This window comes from Telmatherina bonti (genome assembly GCF_933228915.1).
Source record: "Telmatherina bonti genome assembly, chromosome: 3".
In the NCBI taxonomy this organism is placed as follows: Eukaryota; Metazoa; Chordata; class Actinopteri; order Atheriniformes; family Telmatherinidae; genus Telmatherina; species Telmatherina bonti.
In genome coordinates this window covers 23,580,308-23,600,476 of record NC_136621.1, presented here as the reverse complement: position 1 = coordinate 23,600,476, position 20,169 = coordinate 23,580,308, and the positions used below count along the sequence as shown (strand labels likewise).

The window sequence follows — 20,169 nt, the reverse complement described above, 5'->3', positions numbered from 1 at the left end:
CGGAGACCCATCCAATATGGCGGCGACGTTCAGTCGTTCGTAAAAAAAGTCCACAACCGGAAGCTTGATCTTAAAGGAGAACCACGTGACCAAATCTAGGACAAATTTTCCAAGGTGTAGACAGAAACCGAGAACTAATCTGTTTGTTTGATTGGACAGCAACATTTAATTGACTTTTTCTGAGCTTATGTAGAACCGCTGGAACTTATTTATTTCCACCTATAACATGTACACATGTCTAATAGTTTTGAAAGCTAAAAAGCGGTATTGTTCGCGATAGTTGACGATTGTGTCCGAGCCTTGTTCAATGCTCTCCTCGTGAATCATGACGAGGAAGTAAGATCGAGCCATCGCTAACAAGCTAGCTGTTATGTTGCTCGAAGAAAGCACAAAAGAATAGCAGAATATAATTATAATTCAGCAATTGACTACGAAATTGAATTTTTATACGTTTTTAAATTGCGAAACGACCCTGTAATTGAAGAACAAGTAGCGAAGCTCGTTAGCCAGCTTGTTATTTAGTCTTCTGGCTGGATTGTGGATTGCTAATTTAGCCAGGTAGACACCGTTAGCAAGTTTGATTATGGCCCTGATACACAAATACTGTTGTGATGTAGGATTTCTACTCAGTTTGCTGCTGTCTGTGTGCAACGCAAGGATACATCAGCTCACTTTGAAGGTAAGTAAGCACAAATGTAGCAGCTGTGTCACCTTTGGCGAGGCAGCTATCACGTTGAAGTTTATTGCGCATCCGGACGGTATTTTACTAGCTAGCTGATGACTTGATTCTCTTTGGTCACATAAAGTTGGTCAGAAATGTGTTATGTTGTTTTAACCTTTTCAACGTTTTGCTGGTCTAAAGAGACACGTTGGCTAAAACATACGGAGTAAGCCGTGGTTATTTGCTCTTGCACCTGAGTTGCAGGTCGATGTTTAACCAAACAAAAAATGTCTCTGTTCTTGTTTATCTTCTCAGAATGAAACGCGGTTTGCCGTCGACCTCAACAACTTTGGTTTCTATGCTAATGGGACTTTGAATGTGAACCTGTCTTCCCTGTGGCTCACTGAAAAACTGGTCAACTACAGCACTTATCCGGTAACAAATGCCTGTTTTTTGTGCTTCTGTGTTTATTATAGTAAGTTTTAGGGGTCCTATTTGTGCTCCTTTCGTATTTAAAAGTAATAGACAAGTATGTTCACACAGAAACCACAGCCTCAAAGAAATGCTATATTTTCTAAATGTATAGATAACTTTTCTGTTGCCACAGGTGTTGATGTACCAGGCTACATAATACTGATCACTGTTTAGTTAGATTTCCAGGAATGTGACCTTTAAGAGACACTAGTTGATATTAACCAGTAAGGAATCGCCCCAACCAAAGACAGTTAACAAGATAACTGGCTTTATTACACTGTCAACAAAATGTGATCAATTCAGGCTTCACAAATTAAGATTTATGGCTGAACAGTTGTTTTAATTGGATTACATAGAAGACAAGCACAGCATCTTTCCTGTAAATATTGGTGTATAATAAAAATGAAAGCAGTGATATTCCTTCAGAATTCAAACCAACACTTGAGACTGGAAGATGGCTCAGAGTTTGGCCATTCATTCAAATAACCCTTAAACAGATGTTGATCAAAATGTTTCTGTGACACCACAACGGACCAGACAGCGAAAAATGCCCTGGACCTGTCCTGCAGTGGGATTTCTACTTCAGCCTCCTAAAAAACTAAAACAGATCAACACAGAGAAATGTTTGATGGGGACAGTGAGTCGTTGAATATCTTTAAAGGGTGAATAAGAAAAATATACCAATTTGTCTGCACAGGTATGATATAAAAAGGTAAGAAAGATAGGAACTTTAGATAGATAGATAACTTTAGATATTCAGTTGTGAGAACTTAAGCACCTCAAATTAAATCTGTTTGTTTAGATGGATGGTAATAGTGTGACACATATCCAGGGTCCACTCAGAACAAAAAAACCCAAAAAACAATGACTTTGTAAAGAACGACTTCCCACTAGGAGTGAGGCAGTACCCTGAGTTAAACAATGTGTTTTGGACTAATTGAATAGATATGAAAAGGGGTCACTTTCAGAGGCTCCACTTGGTGGTACAAACTGATTATTTATTGTGACTTGTTATTCTTCAGACCTTCAACCTGCACTTAAAGTTTGTTCTTGTTTTCATTTAAAATAAAAAAAGAAGAGGAAAAGACAGCCACACATTAGGTATAATAAAAGATTTTATTTTAAGCGGAACCTGCTCTTGATTTATTTATTTATTTTCACTGGCATGATATTGCACTGAACCACTTGACTTCCTCCTGATAGTCTGTTATTGCCCCCCTTTTGGGCTTTATTCACGTGATTGGGAGATTGCGGTGGAAACAAGATATTATCCACCATCCCTGGTTTCAACTGTGTTCTCTTTTCTTGAATCACAAAAGCATCAACAGTAAAAATCGTTCACTGGCTGCGCTGGATGCCAGCATGGTGTGAACTTTCCTCGCAAGTAGAGCAAGGTTTAGATATCCTTGTGTCCACTAAAATAGTAAGAAAAGAAGGAGTAGAAAAACAAAAATCCAGCAATGTACCCACACTAATACATAACTGCTCATATCTGCACTTCTGACATTTAATCTGTCATTTTTACCTAAAAATCTCTGACCAATCCAAACATTTGGACTGAAATGGAGTTGTTAATTTATTATAAAAAAAAAAAGAAAAAGAAAAAGCCTTGGATCATGCAAGGAGTAAAACCAGAGGTGTAGGAGCCAAGACAGGGTGCCCCTTTAAAATCTTGCTAGCTCTCCAACATTGCCTACCCCAGCTCTAAGTGCAGTTTAAAACGATAGAGCTAACTTTCTGTTCTGACAGTTTTTAACCCAACTAAAGTTATTTTAGTTTGTGGTTATTTATTGGATGTAGAGATTTGAAAGAGTCATTTGCATTGTGTCTGAACTGTGGCTTTAAACTCACTGTCAACATTTACATTTTGTTTAGGTTGGTTTCAGCTTGTCCAGATCACGTGTTAATGGCGTCTTGTCCTACACAGTAAGTACTTTACATTGTAAATATTTGTTTTTTCAGTGTTTTTAAATGTTGGATATGCTATTATGCTGCTTCTTGACATTTTTAGTGTGTTATTTGGTGTAATGCTCTTACTTTCGAACACTTTGGTTAGACATGTTCAGAGGTTTGACTGGTGGCTGTTTTCCTTCTAGGCAGAGGAGACAGAAGCATGTCCACTCTCTCTGGCAAAGCCAACCAATGACGAGCCTCTTATTCTTTTTCTTATTGACATATACAGCCACAGGTGTGTAGATTTCAGTATCAGCATGTTTTGATATTTATTACAATAATCTGATGCATTTTTGTCAAGTTTGACTGAATTATTTATTTTTGTGTAGTGTTTTTGTGAAATCTATGGGAGTCCAAGACAACACTTTGATAGCCAAGATCAAGCCAGAACCAAGTAAAGGTCAGCATTGTTTCACACTTGACACATCTTCAAAATATACTGCTGTATAAAGAATAGCATCCTACTAAATGGATTTAACTGGTTCTCTAGGTCAGAGGAAGGCCAGAGAGAGTGCTCCAAAAGCTGATTCCTCTGTGGGTGAGCCAAAAACAAAGGAAAATGGAAACGTGCCCTTGGATCAGAAGAAAGAGGCGGAGTTAAATCCTGATGCAGAATCTAAGAAAGCTGAGGGAAATGTATTCCATGTAAGCTTGCTTTTGTGTCTATGTGTGTGTGTTTGGTCTGTTCATGAAATAAGTGCCTCAGCTAAACAAAGAAATTCATTTTCCTGTAGCTGGACAAGCCTACCCAACTGACTTTGGCCCTGGACAAAATTAATGGCTCCTACAATTTCAGTGTAAGTGCAAAGTACTTTTCTATTATATGTGATGTAATGCAGTATTTGATTGAGTATACTAACGTCCAAAATATTTTCTCTCTCCTGCACAGTTTGACATTGTGGTCGGCTTGAAGGCGCAGGGTCTGTACAGCCTGAAGTTCCACTACTGTCAGAACAGGGTACCTGGAATCAAACTGCCTTACTCGTTCAAAGTGAGTTGACTTCATTAGTTTATTACAACTTTGTTCAAGTGTGTGTGTGTGTATGCATTAATGTGAATGACACCCCCACAGGTGGAAGTTACAGAAGAAAATCCGGGAAAGAACTATTTGTCTGCAGCAGAGATTCCTTTGTCTCGCCTTTACATTTTCATGGCTGGTGTTTTCTTCACTGCTGCCATGGTTTGGGTGTACACACTCATGAAACACAGGTAAATGTTCACACAGGCACACTGACATGAATGTTTATTACTTTGGGCTGCAGAGTCATAAAACGTCCTTGTTTAAGAATGCCTCATCATCTTTCAGTGTTTGTGCGTTTGGGTAATTTACAGAGTCATTTCTTTCTGCAAGGTTATTACAACATGTCTTTGTAGCAAGATTAAGATGTTGCATTGTGTTTCTTGAGTTACTGACTGCGTATTACTCTGCTTACAATTGCACAGTTTACAACTTCATGTTTAAAGAACCAGGCAGATATTTTTTATGTTACCCACTAGCATTAAATTTTTGATGAAGTTGCAGCTTTCCAGCCATTAAGTCTCAATGCTACATTTACATGGGAGTTTTAATTCCTGTTTAATTATAATAAAAGTTAATTCCGTTTTAAACTGATGAAAAATGACCATGTAAACACTTAATTTCTAATGCAAATTTCTATTTGGAATTAAACTTAATTCTGATGTAAGTGGCTGGTTTATTCGCATTTTAATTCCGAACTATTTAATCCTTCTGTCATGTAAACCTTCATTTGCTCTAAATTAATTCCGGTCGTTCTGTGCATGCTCGTTACCTTGTCCTGTCCCAATGACGCACGTTGTTTTGCTTCCCGTGTTCAGTGGACTGTCTTTTATTTCTTCTTCTTCTCAGTTGCTGCAAAGAGTGAAGTAGTATGCTCGTGTTGAGGTGGTACTTCAAATTTATAATAAAAATAGTACTGGTACTTATTATGTAGTTTTTACAAGTTAGGACTGAAAAGACGAGAAGCAGGGAGCCACCTTTGTTTATTTCCGGTTTACGTCATACGTCACATGCACCCCCTGTCAAATCAGAACTCTTCCCAACCCGCTGCTCTAAAGAGGAATTAAGTAAGGACGTGTTTCATGTAAACCTCCATTCGGAATAATTATTTTCATGTAAACTTGTTGGAGAATACGTTAATTCCGAATGATTTAATTCCAAATTATTTCATTCAGAGTTTTAAAAAAAAAAAAACTCATGTAACCATAGCCATTGTCTTTTACAGAAATCTATATTTAATTTACATATATCAGTCAGATGAGTCTCTTTCAATAAGGAGGCTAAAATAATTTTAGATTTATCTTTTCTAAGGACCTAGCATAAAATTGAGCAACTTCAACAAACATCAGTTACTTTCTGTGCAAGACTCTAACCCTGTCTGCCTCTCACTTCAAACAAATTGAGTCTTCTCATGTTCACACATTATCACACACTCATGATCATAAAATGGGCATACTCTAAAATTCTGCAGCAGCTAAATGGATTAAGAAAGTGTGGTCACCTTCTGCACCACAGTCTGTTTCACTAAGTCACTGAATGAAGAAGAAGCTGCATCACAGCTGACAAAAAATATGTGAGGTCTGTGTTTATTTAAAACTATATAAACATCCTAACCCCTGAAATTGTTACAGATACAGCGTGTTTAAGATCCACTGGCTGATGGCTGCTCTGGCATTCACCAAGTCCACATCCTTGGTTTTTCATAGTGTAAGACCCTCATCACCACAGTGCACATAACACCCAGCTTTATGCATCATGTCTTGGTCTGACTTAAGTACTTTCTTTCTTCACTAGATCAATTATCACTTTATCAACACTGAGGGGCATCCAATTGAAGCTTGGGCTGTCATGTATTACATAACACATCTGTAAGTACAGGTTTTGTACAGTAAGTTCAGTAATCTATTTTCCGTTGGATTTTTACACATTTGTTTACATATACTAACCAGGCTGAAGGGAGCGCTCCTCTTCATCACACTGGCACTGATTGGCACTGGCTGGGCTTTTGTCAAGTACATACTGTCTGATAAGGAGAAGAAGATTTTCATGATAGTTATTCCACTGCAGGTACAGTACTGTATGTATGTATGAAGCCTCTGTGTTTAATTTGTCTGCGAGAATGTATTTTTTGATGGTTTCCTCTTCTGTAATCTTCCAGGTTCTGGCTAATGTTGCCTACATTATCATTGAGTCCACAGAGGAGGGCTCCAGTGAATACTATCTGTGGAAGGAGATCCTATTTCTGGTCGACCTGATCTGCTGCGGTGCCATCCTCTTCCCTGTTGTCTGGTAGGATGCGTGCTTAGTCTGTCGAAGCTCTTATCAGTTGCAGTTTATTCATTTAAGACTTGTCCACTTGTTAGGGCCTTATCTGTTTCAAGACAGGATATTTAGAATAAGAAATGTTCCTTCTTTTCTGTGCCTTCTTATTGAGACAAAGTCAATTGAATTTATTGAGAGTCTACTGAAAGATTAAGATGACGAGGAGACTGAAGGTAATGCTAGATTTCAGGTGTAATGGGAAGCTGGACTGGTTCTTCCAGCCAGACAAAGAGAAGTCGAGCCATTGAATAAGTTCCTGAAGTATTAAGCCTAACACAACAGTAATTCTTTTACGTTTTCACAAATGAGCTTAATAAGCACCATTAGCCATAATTTAATCATAATATTGAATATTTTTTTTATTGCCAAACATAACTATCTCACAGGTCAATCCGGCACCTACAGGAGGCTTCTAGCACTGATGGCAAAGGTATTAAACAATTTGGATGTTTGCTAACATCAACAAGGTTATATGAACTGTTGTTGGTTACGTAAATACTAATTGTGGTCTGTGTTTATTGCAGCTGCCATGAATTTGGAGAAGCTGAAGCTCTTCCGGCATTATTATGTGATGGTGAGAAAGACTGGAGTTGTGTATTTGTCTCCTCATCAAATATGACTATTATATTCCTGTTGAGCAGAAACTGCCAGATGAGTATAGACAAGGTGTTTAACAATAATCTAGTCAGTGGTTTTGCTGATTGCTTCGACCTATTTAATCATTTTATTTCTTTATTTTCGTGTCTTAATTCTCATCCAGCTAAGGGGATTATACTGAGTCACTGCATTTGGCAAAGCCTCTCCTGGCTTTTTATCCAGCCATCTTGGCTGCAGAGCACAAAACAAAGCTTTTGTTGTGACTCTTTATACTTTCTAACAGTTTGGAAAGTGTGAACTTTATACTTCACTGCAGAGCAGGGTTGACTAACATTTAACTTGATTTTAGTCAAAATATTTTATTGTAGATTAAAAATGGCCTTGCTTGAAAAAAAAAAATTATGGTTGTGTACTTAATTTGGTTTTGTTTTGTTTTTGTCATTTTAGATTGTGTGCTACATCTACTTTACAAGGATCATAGCTATTCTGCTCAAGATTACCATGCCTTTCCAGTGGCAGTGGTGCTACGAGGTAAGACAGCAGCGGTGTACGATAACAATGTGACTTCACTGCAGAGGACTTTTTCCTAGAAGGTCGCAAAAGACATTCTGGAGCTGACTGAATCAACAATGACTAAGCAATATTTTATCATGCATGTCACCATCATTCTTAAAGCAACATAATTTCTTTTAAGTCCTATACTTATTGATTATGAATGTCATTCCTGATTATCTCAGCAGCTGATTTATATATGATAAAAAAAATCATCAGAAGTAATCAGGATTTTATTTTAAAGCAAAAAAAAAAAAAACTTTGATGGTTCCTGTTAAATTTTTTATTTTTTTTATTTTTTTAGATCAGTTTGGCTGGATTAAAATGTATGCACTTGCTGTTTCCTCAGTTTCTGGTGGAGGTGTCTACTTTGATATTTTTTGTGTTGACGGGCTACAAGTTCCGACCAGCTTCCAACAACCCCTACCTCCAGCTTCCCCAGGACGAAGAGGACGTAGAGATGGATGAAGTGTAAGCATGCACATCTGTCTACAGCCTCATTTAACCCTTTAAATTCTACTTTCTCCTCTCTGCATACATATAACCTAAAACATCATCACATTTCCTTATTCTTAAAAGTAGAGTATTTACTTAAGCCATTGTTGCAAATATTAGTTTCTCCCAATAATGTTGAATAAACTTTTGGATCCTGTTCCTCTTAAAAACAGATCTGAAATCAGACTTAAGCGCGGAGATGTGATTGCTATCGAAAGTGAATCAATCTTTTTGTATGATTAAATGCTTAAATATATATGTAAATATTCAGTTTTAATTCTGGGTTTAGTACATCAGTTTACTTAGAGACAATGTCCTGAATGTTCTTTACAAGTTTGCTGCAAAAGCTTTCATTTTGTAGTATTTTTTTTGTAGTCTTATAAATATCATGTTTTCTGTTTTTTTTTTGCTAAGAAGCACAAAAAAAATCTATCCAGTGCATATATGTGCTGCGTCACCAGGCAGTTATGAAATGGGAATTATTAAATCCTGATTTCAGTTTAAAATATTAAGACGATAGTCTCTTGTCTCTGTTTGTCCATCTTTGTTCAGGGTGACTGAGTCAGGTGCACTTGAGGGTATTTCTAAAGTGAAGAAGACTTCTAATGGACGGGAGCGCCAGAAAGAGCCCACCTTGTGAGCAGGAAGTTGTATCTTCGTTACAGACCAACGAAGCACCCCCAGGTCAGCCAGTGCTAAGGGGTACACATGGACCAAGGCTCCCTACTTCCACTGACAACTCTCCTGCGAAACTCTTTCAGTGGTTGTGCCCACTGTCTGACTATGCAAAAAAGAAAAAAAAAAACCATATGTTGGACATTCTCCATTTACTTGGAACACTCCACCCAGAAACTGAAAAATTTCCTGAGGCGCTGCCCACTTGAACGGGTGGAAATATGGAGAGGAGCTTGGATATCCTTAATCGTTTTCATTTCTCTGTTTGTCTCCAAAGATAATTTTTATTTTAGAAAGACTTGCTTTTGAGTGTGTTTATATCAGCTATTTAAAAAGGTACTTCTGCAAGCCTACTAGCTATACCTTTCCATGTGTGACTTGGGATGTGTGTGTGTGTGTGTGTGTGTGTGTGTGTGTGTGTGTGTGTATGTGTGTGTGTGTGTGTGAGAGAGAGAGAGAGAGAGAGAGAGAGAGAGAGAGAGAGAGAGAGAGAGGCATCGCAGGATATTAAAAACAGATTTTTCCTTTTGGGGAAGATGGCCATACTCAGGTAGGCGGCTTGTCACTGTATTTAAATTTTACTTAATAAAAACCAATTAATATTCTGAATATTTCGGCAACAGCCATTTCAGTCTCACTATTCAAGGGTTAATAATTACACATCATCACCACACACTTAAATTTCTTTCTCTTACATATTTGATTTGTATATTGAAATATATAGATGTCAGAGGTTGTATATTTCAATATATTGACTTATTGCATATATGAGTGGTTTTATTTTACTATTGTCTATATTGAAAGGATAGGTTCTCAATCCAATCTGTCATTTTGGACCGCTGCTGTAATTTAGTGCTTTAGTGGTTGAGGACAATTGACATCTCTGTGAAATGAGCCCACATGGTGGCCTGTGGACCTCTTGTTGGCTCTGGATCAGGCTCTGAAGTGATCAATGACTGATTGTGTGATAGCCTTGTTTTCCTTTTGGCCTGCCCGTGCCCTCCCCAACTGAGAAGTGACCTAATGGATATTTTTAATTTACCTGCTTTTGGTTTTACTGTTTTGCTCTTGATGTGAAGCTTATTTGATTAATTATTAATGACTTCTTGGTTGATGGCAGATGTGTGCAGCCAGGCAGGTAGATTGCCATTTGTAAATAATACTGGATCCAAAAAAAGAGGTGCGTAACACTTGAAAGGATTTTCTAGTGTTTCAGACGGTGATGACAGTTGAATTTCAGTGAGATACCTTTTGATTTCTTTTAATAGATGCTGGTGAGGGGAAAAAATAAAAGGTTATGAGATTTAATCACCCGTGTCCAGAGAGGGCAGAACAGCACAGTGTTTACACACAGTTAACATTTCTCCAGACACTGAGTGTTCAGTACCTGGGTGAGGAGTGAACAGTCAGTTTGTATTGACTTCAGGTTGGTAAGAGTTTCTTCTTTTTCTTTTTTTTTTTTGTTGTTTTTTTTTGTTTTTTGTTTGTTTTTTTTTGCTAATTATAAAAAGATGTTTGATGTTTGTATGAAATGTCACAATAAAGCTGGAGTTCTGGAAAGGTCTCAGATCACACTTATGTATATAAGCTACACTGTGTGCACAATAATTCAAGTGGAATTCCTCAGGATGACCTTTAGCTGATGTAAAATTCTCCCAGTTCAAAGCGTTGAATCTCTGACCTTTTTAATAGACGTATTTGAGTAAAAAGACAGACTATGTAAAAGAAATCTGGTCAGCATTAAAGCAGGTGAGCCTAACAGCACCTGACTTGGTCTCCTCTCTGCCTGGTAAATGCTTTTCAACTTGGTGTCTGTGGAAGGTTTTCTGTTTAATCGCTAAAAAGTAATTTGCCACTTGCAGTCACCGATTTGTCACTTATCAATGACAAGAGTGAGGTGGGACGCACTTTTCAAGACAACTTGTATGTAAATAACGTAACATTCAGATTCAACCATTCTCCATGTGGATTCAGGACTGTAAAGGACATTCTCATTATACAGAATCCTATTGGAAATGAGAGTTTAATTTTCTTTCCATGATTGTTGTATATAATATTACAATACAACCACAGTCGGATTGTGTAAAAGGTAGGGCACTGAAGATTATATAAGTCATTAACCAGTTGTTTTATTCACAGCACATCTATTGTTGAAAGTGAGCTGACTTGCAATTTCATGGTGAATGAAAATAATGGCTTTTTAAAAAAAAAAAAAAAAAAAAAAAAAAAAAAAAAAGCACCTTGAGGAGGACTCATAATTAAGATGGACAGATGTTCAGCCCTGCATCCATAAACTAGGGAGCAATTTCAGGGTGATGTTTATGAGAGTACGAAATCCCAAGACTGAATTTTCCATGCAGTAAATGGTCTTTTCCAAACATTCAGACATCTTTTGGAGCATCAAATATTCGGTAGCTTAAAATCAGTGTTGAAAGCCTATGATCTTCAGGTCCTTGCATGGTGCTGCATTAAACTCATTCTGTCACAAAAACTACTACATAGACTTGGACGCATTGACAGAAGCAAAGTGGAAAATGGCTCTTTGGCAAGATGAACTGGTACACACTTGGAATTTCTGGTGTTGAAGTCCATAGAACTACTGAGTTGTACATCCATCCGTCATGAAGATTTACACAGGTTTGGAAAACCATTTGTTCATATCCAAAATCAGAGATTGCTTTGAATATTTCAGCAAGACATGGTTGAACCCCATTCTGCATCAATTAGTTGTTTTTTTTTTGTTCTTTTTGTAGAAATCTGTGCTTGACTGGGTGCCTGTAGTCCAGAACCTAAACGTTTGGAGGACCATGAAAGGCAAATATCTGTAAGAAGACCCAGAATTGTTAAACAGACAATAATGGGACAAAGTTTCGTTTCCAAAAGGTCCAATTTGTCTCTTCAGTTCCCACACCTTCATAGAGAGCTGTAAAAAAGAAAAGGGGGTGTGGTGGAGAGAATGGCCCTGCTGTGACTTTGGTTTAAAACATGTTATTGCAATTAACTTTGCGAAAAGTGTTTCCTTGTCAGCACTTAATGTTTTCTGTCATATTTTGAATAAAATATTGGTTTGTGTGATTTGCAAATAATAGCATTTTGCTTTTATTTACATCAGCCTACACAGCATCACATATGTATGTACTTCAGATTAATTATAACCCGTTAACGGCCTGCTCTACCATTTAGTAGAGCAAAAAATTTGGGGGGCTCATCAATCTGCAGTAAGGCTCAGCCATAATTTACATTTCAGTTCAGGGGAAACATGCATCACAACCAATAAAGTAACAGCATGATAACTTCTAAATAGTTAAAACTTAGCATTTTCTCTTTGTTTTAGTATATATGATCAAAATGTTAATATTTAATGAAAAGTATCATTTTAGAGAATGTTATGAACAATCTGAAATATTTGGAGAAAAATAAAGTTTTGATAATATTTTGCTGCAGTTACACATTTACATAATTGTTTTAATTCTACTTGATTATACATATTTGAGATGTGAAAAAAAAATTTTTATGAAATATTTATATGAATTCCTCAAATATTTTGTTTACAGGCTCATCTAGAAATTAAGTTAATAAATATGCGATATTTTTACTTTAAAATATTACATAAGCTATGTACCATTATAAAATGACCTATTTTGTGTTTTATTTACATTTTTTATTCTTATGTACACGTTTGAACAGTTTTATAGTTAATACTTTAATCGCAGCTTGGAAATCACAATTGATCTGTAAAACCAGCAACATTTATTCCCAGGTGTCTGAAAGTGAAAAGTCCAGTATTTCACAATATGAAACGATAAATGATTATAAATGTACAATACGTGTAGCTACATTTCCAGAGGTGTGTAGTAATCTGACACCCACTGCAATGGAGCATATCTTAAGAAAAGTTCAGATGTGAAGCATCGTTTAACCTTATTGTTTCATAGGTGATGGCGGATTTTTGGCAGGCACGTGCATTTGTCTGGGGCTAGGCAGCCGCCCCCTCCCCTGCTGTGGACTGTGGGCTGTGGGCGGGTCCTGGTCTCAGTTCCTCACTGCAGTAAATCCACGGGCTCCCGTCCGACTGCTGCACACTGCAGTCTCCATCATCTGCTCCGCCCTGCGCTCCCCTGGCAGGTGGAAACACACACACACGGGGCCGCGAGAATGTGAGTAGTTCATCTAAAAATACAAATATGGATGATGATCCATTTTCATGGCCTGTTATCTACTGCTAAGTTTGATTTAAAATGTATTCTGTTCATGCTGATACTCATGTAAAGTTTTTTTTTTTTTTTTTTTTTTTTTTTTTTTTTTTTTACTCAATTCTTTATCGGCTGAGCATGCAGGAATGACTCTGGTTTATTTTCCATGCTGGTGGGTTATGGTTAGAGTTCTGCTATTACACTGAGCAAAAATGAAAATTAAAAAAAAAAAGTGGGGATCCTCGTGAGGTGCGATTTTATTTTGAACAATTCACCCCCTTTAAATAAAAGAAATAGTCCTTAAAAACAAACAAGAAAACGTGTTTTGTTGTTTGCTGGGCTGAATGTTTGTCAAATTGCTCCAAAATGTTCCTGTCAAAAGGATGCAATAAGATTTTCAGCCATGTTCCTCTGTGACCTCAAAACGCCTTTGATTTAGCAAAGAAGGAGGCTGATGATGCAGCAGATGTGTTCTCCTCTCACCTCTGTGCGTCGCTCCGGCATCAGGAAAGCGTGTCCCGTTTCATGCCTGCAGTACCGACTCAGGGTGCTGCAGACTGGCACAGTTTCAGGCTGCCAGCCAGGATGTCTCTCCTGACGTTTTCACAGATTTCAGACGACAAATAGCCAATACTTCCATCATTTTCACTATCTTTTCATCTTCAGATTTAAAAAAAAAAAAAAAAAAAAAAAAAAAAAAAAAGAAAAGTTTAATTAATCACGTTTGACTTGTGTGTCCTTTTTCCAGGACTCTCATTTCAGTCTTTGTCGTTTTGGCCCTTGTGGCTTCATCTCAAGCCAGTGTTGGGTAAGTGTTGTTTCAGATATAGATAATTATGACAAATTAAAGCAACCAAACCAGATATTAAGAAAAAACAAAACAAAAGACCCATACATTTATCTGAGACAAACATCACTTTGGCTACTTTATAAAACCGTGAATGTTTTTTTTTTTTATTTTACCCTACAGAATTTTGTCCTTTTAGTGAAGTGAAAGCGAGCCTTTGGTATGAAATCGTTACAAAATGTTAGTTTTGATAAGCAAGGCACATGGCAACATCCTTCTGCATTGAAGATTTGTGTCCTCTGCCAGTTTGTAGATGTCTCAGCTAAACAGAACACCAGGCTTGTGTAACATGTTGTTCAGTGTTCAAGTTGCTGAGAAGCTAGAGTGACACTATTATTACTCGAAAGGTTGTTAGAAAATCATTTATATGGACTCATGTAACTAAACATTGTCTCCTCAGTGTTGAAACACCGTCCAAACTAACTAACTAGTCTAACTGTAATCATTTGATAGTTGATACTGAGATTCTTTAAAACCAGTTTCAACAGGGATGATTTGGTTTTACTTCACGTTCAGATAAGATGCTTTCTTTTCATCATCTTGACTAAACAAAATGTGAAAAGGCAGGAAGGGAGTTTGATGCTTTTTAGGAGTGGAGCCTCTCCCTGAGCCGTCACCTTATCGTGGTGGAGGGGTTTGTGCGTCCCGAAGATCCTAGCAGCTATGTTGTTGGGGGCTTTATGCCCCTGGTAGGGTCACCCATGGCAAACAGGTGTCTAGGGGAGGGACCAGACCAAGCACGGCTCATAGACCCCTATGACGATGACAAACCTGGGCATAAATGTTCCCTTGCCCGGACGCGGGTTACCGGGACCCCCCTCTGGAGCCAGGCCTGGAGGCGGGGTACGAGAGCGAGCGTCTGGTGGCCGGGCCTTCGCCCATGGGGCCCCGTCGGGCTCAGCCCGAAAGGGTTACATGGGCCCCACCTCCCGTGGGCTCACCATCTGCGGGAGGAGCCGTAGGGGTCGGGTGCAATGTGAGCTTGGCGGCAGCAAGGGGCGGGGACCCTGGCGGTCCGATCCCCGGCTGCAGAAGCTGGCTCTAGGGACGTGGAACGTCACCTCTCTGGTGGGGAAGGAGCCTGAGCTTGTGCGCGAGGTTGAGCGGTTCCGACTAGATATAGTTGGACTCACCTCGACGCATGGCTTGGGCTCTGGAACCAGTACCCTCGAGAGGGGCTGGACCTTCTTCCACTCTGGAGTTGCTCATGGTGAGAGGCGCCGAGCAGGTGTGGGCATTCTCATCAGCCCCCAGCTTGGTGCCTGCACGTTGGGGTTTACCCCGATGGATGAAAGGGTAGTTTCCCTCCGCCTCTGGGTGGGGGGACGGGTCCTGACTGTTGTCTGTGCTTATGCGCCGAACAGCAGTTCAGAGTACCCACCCTTTCTGGGGTCCTTGGAGGGAGTGCTGGAGGGTGCTCCTTCTGGGGACTCCATTGTTCTGCTGGGGGACTTCACTGCTCACGTGGGCAATGACAGTGAGACCTGGAGGGGAGTGATTGGGAGGCATGGTCCCCCCCCTCTGAACCCAAATGGTGTTTTGTTATTGGACTTCTGTGCTCGTCATGGATTGTCTATAACGAACACCATGTTCCAGCATAAGAGTGTCCATATGTACACCTGGCATCAGGATTCCCTGGGCCGCAGTTCAATGATCGACTTTGTAGTCGTATCGTCGGACCTGCGGCCACATGCCTTGGACACTCGGGTGAAGAGGGGGGCGGAGCTGTCAACTGATCACCACCTGGTGGTGAGTTGGCTCAGATGGTGGGGGAGGAAGCCGGTCAGAGCTGGCAGGCCCAAACGTGTTGTGAGGGTCTGCTGGGAACGTCTGGCTGAGTCCCCTGTCAGAGCGAGCTTCAACTCCCACCTTCAGCAGAGCTTCGAACATGTCCCGGGTGAGGCGGGGGACATTGAGTCCGAATGGGCTGTGTTCCGTGCCTCTATTGCTGAGGCGGCCGGCCGGAGCTGTGGCTGCAAGGTCGTTGGTGCCTGTCGTGGCAGTAATCCCAGGACTCGTTGGTGGACACCAGCAGTGAGGGATGCTGTCAAGCTGAAGAAGGAGTCCTATCGGGCCTTCTTGGCCTGTGGGACTCTGGAGGCAGCTGATGGGTACCGACGGGCTAAGCGGCATGCGGCTTCGGCCATTGCCGAGGCAAAAACTCGGGCATGGGAGGAGTTCGGCGAGGCCATGGAGAAAGACTTCCGGACGGCTTCGAGGAGATTCTGGTCCACCATCCGGCGGCTCAGGGGGGGGAAGCAGTGCTCCATCAATACTGTGTACAGTGGAGATGGGGAGCTGCTGACCTCAACTCGGGACGTTGTGGGTCGGTGGAGGGAATACTTCGAAGACCTCCTCAATCCTACCAACACGGCTTCCCATGAGGGAGCAGAGCTGGTGGACTCAGGGGTGGACTCTCCTATCTCTGGGGCTGAAGTCGCTGAGGTGGTCAAAAAGCTCCTTGGCGGCAAGGCCCCGGGGGTGGATGAGATCCGCCCGGAGTTCCTTAAGGCTCTGGATGCTGTGGGGCTGTCCTGGCTGACACGCCTCTGCAGCATCGCGTGGACATCGGGGGCAGTACCGCTGGATTGGCAGACTGGGGTAGTGGTCCCCCTTTTTAAGAAGGGGGACCGGAGGGTGTGTTCCAATTACAGGGGAATCACACTCCTCAGCCTCCCTGGTAAGGTCTATTCAGGGGTCCTGGAGAGGAGGGTCCGCCGGATAGTCGAATCCCGGATTGAGGAGGAGCAGTGTGGTTTTCGTCCTGGTCGCGGAACAGTGGACCAGCTCTATACCCTCTCTGGGGTCCTGGAGGGGGCATGGGAGTTTGCCCAACCAGTCTACATGTGCTTTGTGGACCTGGAGAAGGCATTCGACCGTGTCCCCCGGGGGCTCCTGTGGGGGGTACTCCGGGAGTATGGGGTACCGGACCCCCTTGTACGAGCTGTCCGGTCCCTGTACGACAGGTGTCAGAGCTTGGTCCGCATTGCCGGTAGTAAGTCGGAATCGTTTCCGGTGAGGGTTGGACTCCGCCAAGGCTGCCCTTTATCACCGATTCTGTTCATAGCTTATATGGACAGAATTTCTAGGCGCAGCCGAGGGGTTGAGGGGATCCGACTTGGTGGCCTCAGGATTGGGTCCCTGCTTTTTGCAGATGACGTGGTCCTGTTGGCTTCGTCTGGTCGTGATCTCCAGCTCTCGCTTGAGCGATTCGCAGCCGAGTGTGAAGCGGCTGGGATGAGAATCAGCACCTGAAAATCTGAGACCATGGTCCTCAGCCGGAATAGGGTGGATTGCCCTCTCCGGGTCGGGAGTCAGGTCCTGCCTCAAGTGGAGGAGTTTAAATATCCCGGGGTCTTGTTCACGAGTGAGGGAAGGATGGAGCGTGAGATCGACAGACGGATCGGTGCGGCGTCTGCAGTAATGCGGGCTCTGCGCCGGTCTGTCGTGGTGAAGAAGGAGCTGAGCCAGAAGGCGAAGCTCTCGATTTATCAGTCGATCTACGTTCCTACCCTCACCTATGGTCATGAGCTGTGGGTCGTGACCGAAAGAACGAGATCTCGTATACAGGCGGCTGAAATGAGTTTCCTCCGCAGGGTGGCCGGGCTCTCCCTTAGAGATAGGGTGAGGAGCTCAGTCATCCGGGAGGGGATCAGAGTAGAGCCGCTGCTCCTTCGCATCGAGAGGAACCAGTTGAGGTGGCTCGGGCATCTGGTCAGGATGCCTCCTGGACGCCTCCCTGGTGAGGTGTTCCAGGCACGTCCCTCGGGGAGGAGACCCCGGGGAAGACCCAGGACACGCTGGAGGGATTACATCTCTCGGCTGGCCTGGGAACGCCTCGGGATCCCCCCCGCAGAGTTGGCAAATGTGGCTGGGGAGAGGGAAGTCTGGGCTTCCCTGCTTAGGCTGCTGCCCCCGCGACCCGACCCCGGATAAGCGGCAGAAGATGGATGGATGGATGGATGGATGGGCTTGTTTGTTAGAAATGTTAGAGGCCAAATTTTGATTTACATTGTGTTATGTGACAAAGCCCTGGCAACAAATTTAAACAATATTTTACACAAGAAGTTTCCTAATCTGATAAACTAATCTTTGAAGCTTGCCTCTGAACTATTATATGAACTAACTCAAGCCTCACAGGGCTGCTGTACACGGCCCTTGTTTTATATATTGTTTTATATATACTGTATTAGTTTTCCTGCTTACAGCAAAACCCAGAGGTTCTGAACTAGACTTGTAGAGAACAGTATGAATAATAAATGTTTTGTCTTTATCACAGACCGAGTACCAACACCAGCTTCTGCACAGAGTCTAAGGAGTGTCTGGAATATGAGCTGGTCTGCAAGACAGATGAGTATGAAGTGAGTGTACAACCTCCCTCCCCCAGGAATAAAATGCTTTCTTTCTTCCATTTTAGCTTTTATTTCGCACAGTGTTAAATTGTTTGTGTGCATTTGCACGTTCAGGTACGACACTACAGCCCAACTCGCTGGGTGTCAACGGATGCTGAAGCGTATTTCATGGGTGTCGGTGCAGCCATGGCTTTCAGGAGACTTTTCCAGTACATCACCGGAGCCAACGAAGGAGGTCAGGACAGGACAGAAAGGGGGGAATTTAGACCGAGTGATGTTTGTTTATCGTAACCCTGTTTCCTTTGGATAGGTGTTCAGATGGATATGACTGCACCTGTCCTTGTTAGGATTCCCGAGGAAACCAAGATGTGGGAGCCAGCTATTTACACACTTAACTTCCCACTGCCTGCAGCCTATCAGGACAAGCCTCCCACCCCCACAAATGACAAGGTGAGCTGAATGTTGCTGAGGAATGCGAGAGGGATGCAGTTTCTATGGCGATTTCTATGGAAAGCTGCCCTTACCTATGATGAGGTCAAACTCAGTTTAGCCTGTCATAATCTGTGTGCAGTTTGATCAGAGATCTTTGCTTTGAGATCAATAGAGAGCATTGTTAGTATAAAGTACAAGTGACTGCAGGTCTGCTCATACTCTACAGAACAAAAATAAATGTTCAAAGCAAACTCAGACAAATAACTTGAGAAAATAAATGATAATAAACTAATTAATTACATTTATAATGCCTGGTACAAAATTAGCGGTAGGACGACAGCAGCTTAAATTCTTATGTCAATGATTAAAAAAATTTAAAAAAAAAACTGATTAAGTTCTTCAATTTAATCAGTCTTTGATTTTTTTTTTTTGTATCCATGTTTCCCCATCTGTTTGTTGCGTTTTTCATGCTGTGCTGCCCTGCTGCTCTGCACTTGCTTGCTCTGCAGCATTATCTGTGATTTACTGTATCTTTCTGCCTGCTGAAGTTTTTTCTATGCCGATCACACAGCTGTATTTCACTGAGATGCCAGAGATGGATGTGTATGTGAGGAGTTATGGGGGCTGGATGCTGTCAGTCACGTCCAGGCTTCATGCTCACCTGCTGACCAAAGAGCTGGAGAGGGTGCGAGCTTCCTACAACCACAGTTACCACTATGGAGTCGGCTACGACAGGTGTGACAAGCATTTATTTACTCTTTCTGGTGGTTTCTAACTTTGTTATTGTTCCCTGCAAATTACTCACAAAGAAGATTCTAGTGAGAAATGTTATTTTAGGAGGAAACGGCTGCTATAATCTGTGTTAATTATGCAAAATCTACTTTACAGCAAAACTTAACACCAAATGCATGTTTCACTCATTTCAAATGTTATATAGGCTAACCTTATAAAATCAGTCAGGTTGGATCAGACATCTTTTTACATACTAATAACTGATGTTTCCATCTCTCTGTTGTTCTCTCCTTATGTATTTGTGTGCACATTTTAGTCCCTTGAAGCTGTTGAACAGGCACAATGAAGTTTGGTACGTGTCCCAAGGGGAGCTGGTTTGCACAGACCCACAGGAACCAACTCCTGCACACACACCCCGGCCGACTCCAACCGGCTTATCCAAAGACTTTCTGTCCGAACCTCTCCCAGACACCCTCTCTGATTCGCCTTCTCTCCCAGACACCCTCTCTGATACACATCCTCTCCCATACACACTTTCTGATTTGCCCGCACTCACTCCTTCTAACCTGTCCTCAAATGCAACACTCAATTCCTCTTCACAGCTACCTTCTGACACGCCGTCTGTTCCTCCATCTAATGCTCCAGTTAGTCTTCCTTCTGACCTGCCCGCTGAGGTCACCTTCAGCCAGCCTCCCCCTTCTGCCCAGAGTTCACTTGACCCAACAACCAACTCCTCTGATCCTGCTTCTGTGAGCCCATCGCTGGAGCCACAGGCTGATGCTGGTGTATGGAACAGCACAACCCACGGCTCTGTGGACACACAAACCGAGCATGACGCTGAAGCTAATACAGATGACGCCCATTAG

The 20,169-nt window shown here is 41.8% G+C and overlaps 2 protein-coding genes across 2 annotated transcripts; both read left to right on the top strand.

Annotated features, from left to right (window-relative positions):
- The first annotated feature begins 342 nt into the window (after positions 1–342).
- gpr108 (G protein-coupled receptor 108) lies at positions 343–10,890 on the top strand. The gene is made up of 18 exons (XM_079264905.1): positions 343–679; positions 977–1,096; positions 3,011–3,061; positions 3,232–3,323; positions 3,418–3,488; positions 3,579–3,733; positions 3,823–3,885; positions 3,978–4,079; positions 4,161–4,297; positions 5,738–5,813; positions 5,901–5,974; positions 6,056–6,173; positions 6,265–6,395; positions 6,815–6,858; positions 6,953–7,002; positions 7,473–7,556; positions 7,927–8,048; positions 8,625–10,890. Exons 1-18 carry the CDS (start codon positions 584–586, stop codon positions 8,710–8,712), a joined length of 1,674 nt encoding a protein of 557 aa, XP_079121031.1. The 5' UTR covers positions 343–583; the 3' UTR covers positions 8,713–10,890.
- On the top strand, positions 9,284–20,169 carry soul5l (heme-binding protein soul5, like; the record flags this gene model as incomplete). The annotated part of the gene is made up of 7 exons (XM_079263272.1): positions 9,284–9,297; positions 13,689–13,748; positions 18,067–18,148; positions 18,254–18,374; positions 18,450–18,589; positions 19,143–19,306; positions 19,620–20,169. The coding sequence occupies 7 exons, from the start codon at positions 9,284–9,286 to the stop codon at positions 20,167–20,169; spliced, it is 1,131 nt and encodes a 376-aa protein (XP_079119398.1).

Excerpts from the sequence above, each read along its gene's own strand:
- gpr108 (XM_079264905.1), top strand. The coding sequence starts at position 584 with ATGGCCCTGATACACAAATACTGTTGTGATGTAGGATTTCTACTCAGT. Across the intron at positions 5,975-6,055 it reads ATGTATTACATAACACATCT|GCTGAAGGGAGCGCTCCTCT; the intron begins GTAAGTACAGGT and ends TATACTAACCAG. Across the intron at positions 7,003-7,472 it reads TCCGGCATTATTATGTGATG|ATTGTGTGCTACATCTACTT; the intron begins GTGAGAAAGACT and ends TTGTCATTTTAG.